General features: G+C 37.1%; 1 protein-coding gene across 1 annotated transcript; it reads right to left on the bottom strand.

The window, feature by feature from the left end:
* Positions 1 to 1,809: 1,809 nt before the first annotated feature.
* Positions 1,810 to 9,283, bottom strand: LOC146635722 (protein NLRC3-like). Its single transcript, XM_085349073.1, has 6 exons — positions 9,061 to 9,283; positions 7,169 to 8,963; positions 6,907 to 7,080; positions 6,280 to 6,453; positions 3,464 to 3,510; positions 1,810 to 2,359 (listed from the first exon to the last, which is right to left on the bottom strand). The coding sequence occupies exons 1-6, from the start codon at positions 9,257 to 9,259 to the stop codon at positions 1,818 to 1,820; spliced, it is 2,931 nt and encodes a 976-aa protein (XP_085205199.1). The 5' UTR covers positions 9,260 to 9,283; the 3' UTR covers positions 1,810 to 1,817.
* Positions 9,284 to 14,028: the final 4,745 nt, after the last annotated feature.

Here is a 14,028-nt window from a genome sequence, read left to right as displayed (position 1 = left end):
TGATTTAAGGTCTCACACACAACCTGTCGACAGGGGAGGGAGACCTGCTGCTTCCAAATAGAGCACATTATGTATTCATGATCTGAATCCTGGGTTGTGTGAAATCCCAGAAAGTTAATCTGTGAACTCAGGTGTAGGTCTGTTAGGTTATGTTGTGGTGATCCTCGGGTTGGGGGATGGGTGTTCACTGGCGTGCAAAATTAAAACCAATGAAAGATGGACAAGAAAAGTTCAGAACCATCAGGTGCTCCGTTTAGAAAAAAGAGAAGAAGAGCAGAAACGATCAAAGCGGGAGTGTTCCCCCATGTGTTTACTATTTCTTTGACCTACAACCCTGCAACTCTCCAGAACTTCACACCACACAATTTATATTATTGTTATCAACAAGGCTTTGAATTATGCTGGACGAGATCTCAAGACCCACAACAGTGTGGATGGTTCTCAGTATTTTGTGTTCTGATGAGAAATGCTGCAGTCGCGGTCTCTGTCACTGCTCGGGTATTTATGTGATGAGGGGAGAAACTGATAGAATGAAAGTTGGAACGAGTCTTTTTGCTTCTCGCTTTTCCCCTCATATACAGAAAATATACACTTGTTGTATAAATGTTTACAAAGATGCTTTAAAAACATCTTCCTGTCTGTTTTTCCTCTGTTTTTGACTCTCTGGATACAGTGTACAGTTTATACACATATAAACAGTTTCATTTTAGTGTTTCATATAAACAGTGCAACATAGTACCAGACAAACAGTCCTTTATTAAAATTTATTTAAAAACAGCTGTTTTTAAATTCAGTTGGAGAATATTTAAACTGACAAAGGTTTAAAATTAATTACACACATTTATACACTGGAGAAGTAAAAACACCTTCGTCAACAAGAAAAAAATCCTACTGTTTACATCTTATTTCTTTTGTCTTCACCTTCCCTTTCCTGTTACAAATCAGGATTGTGTTTTTCACACAGAATAAAAACCAAATCTGAGATTGAAAAACAGTTTCTGATCAGTCGAGAAATATGTCTGTGAAGGTTCTCAGTCATCCAGGTCATCGTAGTAACTTTAAGAAGTCCAGACGCTTTTCTTTCCAAGCTCCTCAGATCAGTCGAGAAACACAGACTGGAGGTCATCTATAAGTCAGACTGTTTTTACTGAACATGAAATGAAGAGAGATGTCTCCAAGGCCTCCAGTTACAACCTCCATAAGGTGCACTCGTGTTAAAGCTACATTTAGATCAACACAAATTAATACATTTTTTTTTGGATCCAGAACCATTCGGATAGATTGTTATGAAAACTGGTCACATGGTGGTGATATCGCCTTTTTCCAGGAATTAATTGTAGTTAAGTGTTATTTAATTTGCATAACAAGAGACAGAAACACAAATGTATAGTAATGCAATGTAAGAAATTAATCCTAAACACAAAATCTAAAGCCTGCAGCTCTCCTCCTCACAAAGCCTAACTCACCAACATCTAAAATGTCTAAATTTTCAGTTCCAAGGATTTCATCCATCAGTCTAAACATTATTAAAATGTGTATAATGGAACAAATATAATAGTTGATAATAGTAATGCAACAGATTTTTCCTATTTAAACTGTTACGCATAATAGAAACTGATAAGTGCTCTTAAAAATAGGCACCAAAGACAATAAGATGATTTTTTTCAGGAGAATCAGTCTCATTCAACAACTCGGGGCTACAAACCAAGCCAATATATGTACAACGTATCTGACAGTTTACCTGATATATTTAAGGTTCATAATATTTAAGTGAGAAAAAGTGTGAAACACCAATGTGACTCTGCACAGTAAGTTCATTATTCTGAGTCAGCACAGAGGTGGATACTAGAGTCAGGCTTCACTCTAAACCCAGCATATACAGGTTCAGTGAAGGTGGTGTTGAAGGTGTGCAGGTGGATCAGTTTATCAGAGGAGATGCTGTAGAAGGACACAGTTCCTGCAGAACAGTCCACATACACTGCTACTTTGTGACAGAGAGGTGAGGAGAGCAGAGGGATGGCTCTTGCTATGTAATTGTGACTAGCATAGTAACCCCTGTCATCACTGCAGTAGAGACTCCAGGATTGGTAAGTCCTTACAAACCTGCATTCATCCTCTTCTCCTCTCCGTCTGATTCCTCCATAAGTTACTGCAACATGAACCTCTCCTCTCCACTCGACCTCCCAGTAACAACGACCACTCAGACTGTTGGTACACAGCAGCTGAAGCCAGTGATTAAATCTAAGATCATGATCAGGATACAGCTGGTCTTCTTCCACATGTGTCACCTCCTTGTTGTCATCAGACAGTTTGAGGTTCTTGTGTGCTGTGTTTGAATCCAGCGTCAGATCACAGAAATCTAAAAGGGACAATAAGACACAGTGCATATAGCAAATAATTAATTAGAGCATATGTGTAACAGTAAATGTGGTCCTCATATTTATGTGGTCCATTGCTTAAATATTCAAGGATGCAGGCAGTGTGATGATGAGTGTGAATGAAAAATAGAAAAAAAACCTTAAAATTAAAAATTATCAACGATAATTAATTGAAAAGGGAAGTGACTGGAATATATATGAACATATAACTATAAGTATAGAGGCTTTGCATTCACATTCAGTTCACGTCTAAGGTGCACCACCAACACTAAACACAAACATCAAAGTGATGTTATGTGATTTGATTATTTTCATTTTATGTGCACATCAAAATGCGCATAAATGTGTTGCTAGGCAACTAGGAGTGCCACAGTTGTTTTACACTGATTTCTACACAGTGAAAATATCTCGTGTGGTGACAGGATTTTTAAAATGCTGATGGGTAAAAATATTCTCCTTGGTAGTTTAGTGTTAACAGAGCCAAACTTTACATTTGCCTTTCAGTCAAAAATCAGGTCATCGTCAGAATCAGTCAGCATCAGCAGTGTATTTGATTTATGGAAAGATTTTTCTGTCTTCATTCTCAAATCTGATCATCGGTACATTAGCTAATGCTAGTTAACACAGATGAATTACAACCTGACTCATGAAGCCAAATTCTGTTCAAAGTAGATCAATAATTTAATTAATCTACCCCCCCTCTCTGGTAACTTTGATTTCGCACCAAATATTATAAACTAATCACGAGGTTGGCGCTGTTACAGCTGTTCCTCTAGCCATGCCAATCTTACCACTAGCAAAATTATATCTGAATAGAAAATTCTAGTTGACTATGTGGCCACGTTTCTTCACCAGATAATGAAGAAAGGGTTTAATTGGTTTTCACGTTAGTTTATGAAGAAGAAAAACCAGTATGCAAAACTTTGTGATGTTTTAAGATTGTATCAAAAATGGGTTTTTAGTTGTGGAATTAAATAACTGAAACAATTTTTTATAAAATATATGATAAAAGATATTTAGCAGAGATGCATATAATGTGTGAAAAAATGATGTAAATACAGCTAGTAAATCAAAAACACACTTACATTTTCTTAGACCTGGTCTCATCCACTGGACTCCTTCAGGCTCCACACTGAAATAAGCACATCATCATGTGAAAACATGGCCTTTATATTCTCTGATTCATCTCTTCTAGAGAAATAAGCTTGCACTTTATTTTATCTCACAATAAATTGAAAATGATCATAGTTTCTCATTTAGTTCTAAGGTTGGATTTCTGTTTTTATGTATCGTAAGCACATTTCTTTTAATTATCAGGTCTGTATTAGGTTCTTAAATTACCTAAATACAACCTGAGGACATTGAAGACGTGTAAAAAAAAAGATCCTGTATAAATAACACTGTATAAAACAGTGCACCCCTGTAGGATCACCTCAACAATGAGTAGGAATTGAATAACTTAAGAAGAATTCTTACTTTTTCACATGACTGTATCTGCACCGCATGAAATGCAAGTACTTACTTCACTTTTATTTGGCACCAGGAAAGTCAAAATCCTGTTTCAAAGCTTACAGTGGTTCTGCATTTATTGGCATAAAGGTACACAGTAAGCTCCAGACTGAGAGTCAGTCTGGGAAGACAATCTGACCCTAAACATTGGCAAGGGAGGAAAATAAATCTGGAGGGGACAATGAAACAGGGTTACATAATGTCATGATCCCTGGGTTTTAGACTCAGAGTTTGGAGTTTTGGGATGTTTGGGTTTTTTCTGGTTTTGAATTTTTGATTATTCTCCATATTCTGTATTGGTTTCATACTTTCTTGCAGCAGCATTTCTTGGTTTCAGTCTGCTTTATTTTCTGCCTCCCTGTGTTTCTGTCACTACAATAAACAATGTGCTTCAAATACTATGTTCTGTCTCTGTTAACATGTGTGAGGATGTTTCAGTTGCTTAGTTATTCAGTGCAACACAAAACAAATCAATATATAGAACAAAACATTTTGAGAAAAGACTGCTGTGTTCAGGCTTCAAGTTATTTGGGTCTGAGTCTGTTTCTGTCTTTGTCACTGTTGCCCCAGCATTGGTGGGGGACAGTGTTGGGAAGGTTACTTTTAAAACGTATTCCATTACAGAATACAGAATACATGCCCCAAAATGTATTCTGTAACGTACTCCGTTACGTTACTCAATGACAGTAACGTATTCTGAATACGTTGGATTACTTAATATATTATCATGCTTTTTACAACAACGTGAATGTACTAGTGCCAGTATACCATGTACACTGACACAAATACAAGAAAATAGCCTTTGAATAGCTGTCCACTGTTGTGACCACTATATGTGAAAGGGTTAAAAGTGTGTGAATTTGAGTGAATGAATAGTGGAATTGTAAAGCACTTTGGGTGCGTAGAAAAGCGCTATATAAATGCAATCCATTATGAAGACGAAGAAGACGAAGACGAAGAAAACATGAATAATAAAACATGTATTAACTTTTGTTGGCTAATTCTGACCAGTCACAACATAACTGTCACATTGTCCTCCCAGCCCATTGTTCCTTCAGTGGGCTGGTTTCAGTCATTATGCAAATGTACTGTTTATAAGGTTGGGGAAACCTGCAGTCAGCTGAGACTGAAGAAGTCAGTTGGATGAGTGACGAAACGTTTCTCCCACAAAAACGCTACGTCCAGATGAACAGAATCAACTTTTGGAGATTGTCCAATACCTTTCAAAATCTGAGCAAACATATCACCCTGTGCAACCTCTAAACTCAGTCTGAGTCTTTCTCCTGTTGTTTATGAGATGTTTCTACCAGAAGTGTCAGTGGGAATAACAGGGCAGGGAAGCATGAGCATCATGGAAAGTCTTTCATTCATCATCATGTGAATATGCTGAAAGAAATTGTCTTCAAAGTCAGCTGTGTGTGGTGAGTTCATTGAGAGAACATGTGTGTACAGCTTGTCTCTTGCTTCTACAGTCTAACACAGATATTTTTGTACTTATTTTAACCATGGATATATTTCCTTCTGAGTATACTGTGACTGTATAGTTGCAAATATACATTGCTTTTTTTTTTATTTGAAATGGCAAAAAGAGTCAAATGTCAACCTTTCAAAGTTAATTGCCCCTCCAGTTCATTTACACTGCTGCTGACCCTGTCATATAGTCCTGGGGCTTCGATCCAGCGTTTGTGTTTGGACTCTTAAGTTCTGACTGATCTTTATTATTCTCATATTTTTATAATTGAAAGTTTTTAGGGTAGGCGTCTTTGATTTAGTGTTCCTGGGTTTCTTCATTACTTATTATGCAGTTGTGCTTATTTTTATTCCTGCTCTTTCATATTCCTGGTTATAGTGATTGTTTATTTTGATTCCTGGAGTTTCAGTTTGTTCCCTGCTTTCCCTCTGTCACTCCTTGAGTCTCTGTCTTTGTGTTTGTATTCCTCTGTCTCCATGTTTGTCTACCTTTCTGTCTCGGTCAGGTTCATGTGTCTCTGTCACAGTCAGTATACTCTTAATTCCTGTTTTATTTTGAAAGTTCCTCATCTCATGTGTGTTTGCTTCCTGTCTCATCAATTAGTTTCTGTTAATCTGTGTTCCCCGGGTGTGCCCACACCCACAGATGACTTCTTTGTGAAAATGGAAACCCTGGCGCCTCGTCTGACTAAAAACAGGGAGGTATGGCTGTGACTGTGTGGAGCACAAAGGACATGGGTACACAACAGGAAGCAGCAAAAAAAAAAAAAAAAACTCAAAACCCTGTGTCACAGACCCAGAACCATCACAAAGGCACCTGTCATAACTGGGGTTAAACAAATCAAAAACTCAAAATATCTGCTCTTTGTTACAATATGTTGGAGAAAAAATATATTTCCAGTTGTATTTCCTGTTTTCCTACCAGAGTATGTCCAGTTTCACATGTGGATCCTTCTTTAGATCAGACAAAAGCTTCATTCCTGAGTCTCCTGGATGATTATAGCTCAAGTCCAGCTCTTTCAAATAGGAGGGATTGGAGCGCACAGCTGTGTCCAGAGAGGGGAAGCCTGTTCCTGTGATCTGACAGCCTGACAGCCTTCAAACATACAACATGTCACATCATTGTTAGGAACTGCTCTGAATTTGATGATGTACAGTCGAACTAACAGATTCTGATTCTAGTTAAAGTTGTTAAAAACACACTAACTGGCTTTTCTGTACTCAAATTTAAAAAAAAACAACAAAAAACATAATTATTTTCTGTCTTTTTTACTATTACGGACACGTTCTCATCCAAAAACGTAACATACCGATGCTATGTGACAAATCGTCTGTATGTTACACATTCGAAAATATGAGAGCCGTTTGGAATAAATCTACACTAAATCATAAATAAAGTTATAGTTTTTTTGATTTGTGAAGTGTGTGTTTCACTTCTACTGTTCTCTTTCAGAGCTTACATCAGAACAGAAACCACATCTTAAAATCTATAAAATAATGACAGTTGTTGTGAAATACCCACATATTCTTAAACAAAGAATCAGCTAACCTGAGAGTTTCCAGCATACAGTGTGGACTCCCAAGTCCAACACAAAGCAGCTTCACTCCTGAGTCCTGTAGGTTGTTGTTACTCATGTCCAGCTCTCTCAGTCTGGAGGACTGAGAACTTAGAATTGAGGAAAGAGCCTCACAGCTTCTCTCTGTGAGGTTACAGCCACTCAACCTGGAAACGTGAATATCAGAGAACTTTCCAAACTCTTAAAAGAAGCACTTTAAAGTAATCTCTTGAAAGGCTTAAACTGGATACTTACTGGGCTTTCTTACAGGCTGTGACCACTGGCGGCAGCTGCAGAAGAGCCTCTTCTGAAGCTGAATATTTCCTCAAGTCAAACTCATCCACACCTGTTTCTGATGACAGTAAGATGAAGACCAGAGCTGACCACTGAGCAGGAGAGAGATCAACTTTGGACAGGTGTCCTGAACTCAGGTGATGCTGGACCTCTTTCACTATAGAGTCATCATTCAATTCATTTAAACAGTGGAGCAGATGAATGCTTTTCTCAGGAGAGAGAGTGTCATTCATCCTTTCTTTAACATATTTGACCATATCCTGATTTATCTGTGAGCTGATTCCTTTTTGTGTGAGCAGGCCTTGTAAGAGATCCTGATTGGTCTGCAGTGAAAGACCAAGGAGGAAGCGAAGAAACAAGTCCAGATGTCCATTTGGACTCTTTAAGGCCTTGTCCACAGCACTCTGGTAGAAATGTCTTACTGAAGATTCTCCACTCTGCACTGAGGCTGTTTCTTCTTCTTTCAGCAGGTTGATACCAGAGTTGGTGAATGTCAGATGGACATGAAGAGCAGCTAAAAACTCCTGAATGCTCAGATGGACAAAACAGTAAACCTTCTCTTGGTACAGTCCTCTCTCCTCTTTAAAAATCTGTGTGAACACTCCTGAGTACACTGAGGCTTCTCTGACATTAATGCCACACTCTGTCAGGTCTGATTCATAGAAGATCAGGTTTCCTTTCTGCAGCTGCTGAAAAGCCAGTTTCCCCAGTGCTTCAATCATCTTCTTACTTTTTAGACTCCAGAGAGGATCTGTCTCAGCTCCTCCATCATGCTTGATGTTCTTCACTTTGGTCTGAACCACCAGGAAGTGAATGTACATCTCAGTCAGTGTCTTGGGCAGCTTCCCTCCAGCCGGTTTGGTTTTTAACACTCTCTCTAGAACTGTAGCAGTGATCCAGCAGAAGATTGGGATGTGACACATGATGTGGAGGCTTCGTGATGTCTTGATGTGAGAGATTATGGTGTTGGCCTCTTCCTTGTCTCTGAGTCTCTTCCTGAAGTACTCTTCCTTCTTTGGGTCAGTGAACCCTCTGACCTCTGTAACCACGTCTATATAGTCAGCAGGGATCTGATTGGCTGCTGCAGGTCGTGTGGTTATCCAGATGTGAGCAGAAGGAAGCAACTTTCCCCTGATGAGGTTTGTCAACAGCACATCCACTGATGTGGACTCTGTAACATCAGTGAGGATCTCAGTGATGTGGAAGTTCAGAGGAAGTCGACACTCATCCAGACCATCAAAGATGAACACAACTTTGAACTTTTTAAAGTTACAGATTCCTGCTTCTTTGATTTCAGTGAAGAAGTGATGAATAAGTCCCACTAAGCTGAACTTTTTATCCCTCAGTAAATTCAGCTCTCTGAATGGGAATGGAAAAATGAACTGGATGTCCTGGTTGGTCTTGTCTTCAGTCCAGTCCAAAGTGAACTTTTGTGTCAGGAATGTTTTCCCGATGCCAGCCACTCCTTTGGTCAGAACTGTTCTGATTGGTTTGTCTCTTCCAGTTGAAGCTTTAAAGATGTCTTCACACCTGATTGTTGTTTCTGGTCTGTTTGGTTTCCAGGAAAACATTTCAATCTGTCTGACCTCATGTTCAGTGTTGACCTCTCCGGTCCCTCCCTCTGTGATGCAGAGCTCTGTGTAGATCTCATTTAGAGTGATTGGGGTTCCTGGTTTAGCAATCCCCTCAAAGACACACTGGAACTTCTTCTTTAGGTTACATTTAAAAGTGTTCTCACCAAGTGGATCAGGATTTTCTACAGGAAAGCAACAGAAACATGAGTGTTATGATTATAGAAAATGTGACAATTTCATTCCTGTAAAGACTGAATTTATGAAGAGAAATCCTCTCACTGCTCTGCAGACAGTCAGCCAGCTCCTCCTGTTTCATTATTCTCAGGAAGTTAACTGCAAGTTTCAGAAATGCCTCTCTGCTGCTCCTTCTCTGCTTCTCTTCCTCACTGTCCAACACCTCCTCTTCATCCCTCTGACACTCTGAATAATCTGGATTCAGATCATTCTGCATCTTCATTAGCTCGTCCTTCACAAACATGATAATGTTTCCCTCCAGTATCTGGAAAATAAATGACACAATCTAAATTAATGAAAAATCTGATTTTCATACTAAAAAGTAATTTTTTACAGATATATTTTGTGCTTCTTTTCAATTGAACAAAGAAAGTGTAGAAAAATAAGGAAGTAACAATTTAAAACAAAATTTAAAACAAACTCCCATCAGAGAAAAAAAAGAATTTCAACATTTCATTGTTTCATAACATCACTGCATCATTTTTCTTAAAATACTTTTCCTTACAACATTCTGAATAACACTCTTTGTCATTTCTAAAAATAAAAAAAGATAATAAATTGTTATATGCATGTGTACATAAATGGCCTGTCTGCACAGGAGTTCATGAAAGCCTGTTTTGATCCCCCAATTTTATCTCTACAGTATAAATTTTATCAATCTGTTGCCACTTAGTTCATGATATTAGAAACAATCAGATCTTTTTAAAATTTCAATCTGCCTTCTCTTCGCATCATAATCCTGAGATCGCTTTGATCAAGGTCTCAATGATCTGTTTCTCTCTCCTGCCTCTGGGCTCTACTTTATTCTTTATATTTTAATCAGCTGTTCCAAAATGAATATTTAGCTGCTAATGGTTTTATCAAATCCTTTTCAGGATTTAATAATGTGTGTGGTTTTCGTTCTTGCTCATTCTTTTGCATTTTAAATTCTTTTTAATTTCCATTGTAAGTTTTCTTATTGTTCAGCACTTTGAAACTTTGATTTAACAAGAATTGTGTTGAATTTTGCCATTATTATATGACGAGTATTGGATTTCTTTTCCTGTCAGACACGTTAATATCGTTGATACTCTAAAAAGTGCAAATTTAAAATAATTACAAACAGAGTTTGGTGTACATGTACAAACCTTAAATACTGAGTCCAGATCAGTTTGATGCTGAAGACTTGAAACATCTGAACTCTCCTGATCAGCTCTGTGGAGACAACGTGAAGAAACTGTAACCATTTTGTACATAAATACAAGATGATTTTCTTTGAATAATTTATTACTAAGTTGGTTTAGCTTGATTCCTTTAAACTGATTACACTGATCACTAAATTACGAGCCTTGGTGTATGAGACCACAGCAGCATTATTAAATGAATGAAAAATTAAAGAAAAGTTAGCACAGCCTGTAAATTGAGTGAATGAATTAATGTCTGTGAAGGTTCTCAATCATCCAGGTCATCATAGTCTAAGGAGCTTGAAAAGAAATGAGTGAATGAAGAATGAATGAATAAAATGTCCAGGAGCTCTTAAACTTCAGGACTAAGGGCAGTTGTATTAACAGTAATAAGGTAAATTTAACTTTTGTCTTACTCCTCAGCAGCAACAGATTTTGTTCCTTTAAAGTAGATGAATTCATCCTTTGACCGATCACTCTTCAAAGACAGACATGTGGGTCCAGGATCAGCTTCAGGAGCATCTGGTGTCTCACTGATCCTGGTGAACAGAGAAAAAGATCGTGAGAGAGAAATCTTTTTTATTTTTAACGATCAGATACAAAAGCTGCTAGTCACAAGAATAACATTACAGTAAGTCTATAAAGGTTGAAGCTCTTCCTCTTTAGGATGTTAACTCAGCTGCCTTTTGTCCTTTTTATTACCAGGTGAATATTAATAATAATCATAAGAAGAAGAAGAAGAAGAAGAAGAAGAAGAACTCTCACTTATTATTCATGGAAGGCAAGTTGAAGTGGACAGCTGTAAGATAAGTTTAACATTCAGTTAAATCTTACTTCTCATCAGGAGACAGTTTCCTGTTTTTAAAGTCAGGGCGGACTCCCTGTGGACTGGATCTTTCCCTCATAGTCACAGAGCTGAGTCCAGGCTCAGGCTCAGGCTCAGGTTTGGGAGAGTTTGGTCTGAGGAATAACATCAGTTAGAGGAATATATATAACAACAAGCCTATAAAGTCTGAAGCTCTTCACACTGAATGATTTCTGTCCTCTTTAGTCTGTCTAGTTTTAAACTGTTACATTTCAGGCTGTGTAAAAAACGTCTTTGCAGTTTTCAGAGTTTTGTCTCCTTTCAGATGAGATGGATCAGTTACTGTCATGTCGACTGGATCTCAATGAGTTGCTGTAGTACAACAATTTATAATTACAGCTGCAGATTTTTTATTATGTTTGTGTTAAATGAAACAAAATAAAAGCATTTAGTGTTTGCTAACAGTGCTGGGTTAAAATAAACTGATAACATAAGAAAGAACAGATGATTATCTTGTAGACAGATGTGTTGTATAGTTACTGCATGAAGGAAATATTTTCTGTATTTGTTCTTGTAGCAGTGAATCTAATGTGAGGTGTTGAGTGTGATACCTTTCCATGTTTTTTAACACCTGCAGTCACCTGATGAAAGAGAAAAGTGAGAATAATTCTGCTTCATTTCTGTTTATTGAGATTTTTGATTGATATGAAGGTACTAATGTGTTTAATATAATATAATATAATATAATATAATATAATATTTTTGTCAAATAAGAGATCTGGAGTAATACGTTCAAAAGGCTAAATTTTACATAACCGTCTTTCTTGTTCTTTGTAAAACAGTAAAGGTTAAACTTGTGAATAAATATTTCATCTGTTTCATTGTTCTTATAGGTTCCTCCAGGCTTTAAAATTAACAGATCCAAAGAACCTTTTTCTCAGGACACTGAACTAAACCTGTTCAAATTAGCATTATTTTCTGTTCATCTGTCGGGTAAAACCCAAAGAATCAGATTCCTTTAAACTGAGATCTGGTCCAGACTTCCTGTATTGCCGTCACTCTGTCTGCACCACGATATGACCTGTTCCTGTTTTGTTGTTGTTTTTCTATTAAGGCCTCTTTTTTTCCACTCAGTGTTTGAAGAGTTTGAGACTATTTAAAATATTTTTTCTTTTATTCATTTATTATTTTCTTTCAAATCTTTAACTAACCAAAGAGAAACTGTTGACTGTGTGTAACCGCAGCAGGATTTAACCCTTTAAGACCTACCATAGAACCAAGTCCGCCAGAGCTTATATTATATTTTTACATGCTGCAGTGCCTTTTTTGGGAGCATTTCAAGTTGATATACATCAATATAACCATTATAGCCCAAATTTTAATAATATGTCTGCATTAAGTGCATAGTAATTACATAAAATTGCAAAAAAAATGCAATAAACTACAAAAAAATTGAAAATTGTTTTTGTTTTTTTAACATATATTTCTAGTTACAGAAATTTAAGAGGCTTATCCCTCAAAACTGTAAATACAAAAAAGTTGCACAAAATAGTTTCCCACCACAGGAAATTTATTTTAAGTGTCTTCATAGTTTTATTTTTGAAATACACCAATTTTTATATACTGCAGGAATAAAACAAAATAAATACTATAGTGCCAATTTGCAAAAAAAACAGCATATGCATCAAAATAAACTATTTCCAGCAGTGCAATATGAGTCCTAAGCATCCCAGAGACAACACAGAAAGTCATAAAGTCAAAGATAACTTTTAAAAACACAAGTATAGGCTCATAAGGCCCTGATGGTAAAAAAAAACTACATTTTCGCAAAATGACGTCACTTCCTGTTTCGGGCAGGTCATTGCGGACATGCGATAGTTCACGCTGATGGGCGTAGGAAGTGTTACAAACAGCTGATCGGATCGGCAAAGCCTCTTTCTGGAATATTATGCTTTTGTTGCTGCAAGTGTTTTTTATGCAGTTTTTGCAAAGCTATATGTGGAAGGAAACTGTGACCTAGGACAAGCTGATGGCATAAGTACAACTCCTCCGGTTTCATATGCAAAAAAAATTATTGCGCTAGCTTAGGTGGTTGCAGTGCTACCGGGATTTAAAAATAGTTACCGCTCCAACCGGCTTTAAACATCTTCAAATAATAATTTAATGAAAAAGTACCCCAGAAATAAGAAATCAGTTTCATCTGCACATTCTTAACAGAAACATAAAATAAATTAAAGCTCACCAAATGTCCACATTCAATGTGTTTTATACTGTACCTCACTTCCTTGTTTTTCTCTTAGATACTAATAATTTGAATACAGGTGCTCACTGTACTGATGATTTTACATGCCTACACCACTCGACTGGTTAAACAAGTTTAAAGTCTCACTACTTTGTTCTGATATTTTGATGAGTTTCCTGCCACTGGCTACTGAATTTCTTATCAAGTGAAATGTTTGAACTGCAAAATATTGATGATTTAGTTACATAAATGATGTGCAGCATATTAATCTATAATAACAGTTGTTTTGAGGACTGTGCAAGTCTGCAGCCCTAAAAAGTTTTGAATATCCTGTCCTGTTTCCCTACCAGGACTGACTCAACTCTGTGAATCAGAAACATGATAAATTACCAACAGAGTTCATCAACCAGAGGCATTAACAGGTTATGTCAAAGCAGTTAAAGTCATCATATGCTTAAATAACTCGTGTCTCAATATACAAAAGACCAAATTCATGGTTCAGTCCAACCAACAGACACAGAGACAGTGCACAGGGTGGTCTCCCTCAGTCTTCTCTGTCCAGAGCAAAGGTTCTTAAATGTTCTGTGTCAGGGTCCCGTTACAGAGGTGAACATTATCCTGTATAATCAATCGGTTTAGTCTTAGCTCAACTTAATAATATGTAGTAACTCAAATATTTAATTAATTTCAACAGGAAGCAAGCTGACCCATCATTCACATCGCAGCAGGAAAGAAGACACAGAATTACAGTGAAAGAAATGAAAAGATGAAATACATACGTCTGCTGTGTCTTCTTCTTTCAC

Source organism: Diplotaxodon limnothrissa, linkage group LG3 (genome assembly GCF_057381915.1).
Source record: "Diplotaxodon limnothrissa isolate DT_005_m linkage group LG3, D_limnothrissa_male_GT1.1, whole genome shotgun sequence".
Classification (NCBI taxonomy): Eukaryota; Metazoa; Chordata; class Actinopteri; order Cichliformes; family Cichlidae; genus Diplotaxodon; species Diplotaxodon limnothrissa.
This window is presented reverse-complemented; position numbering and strand designations above follow the sequence as displayed.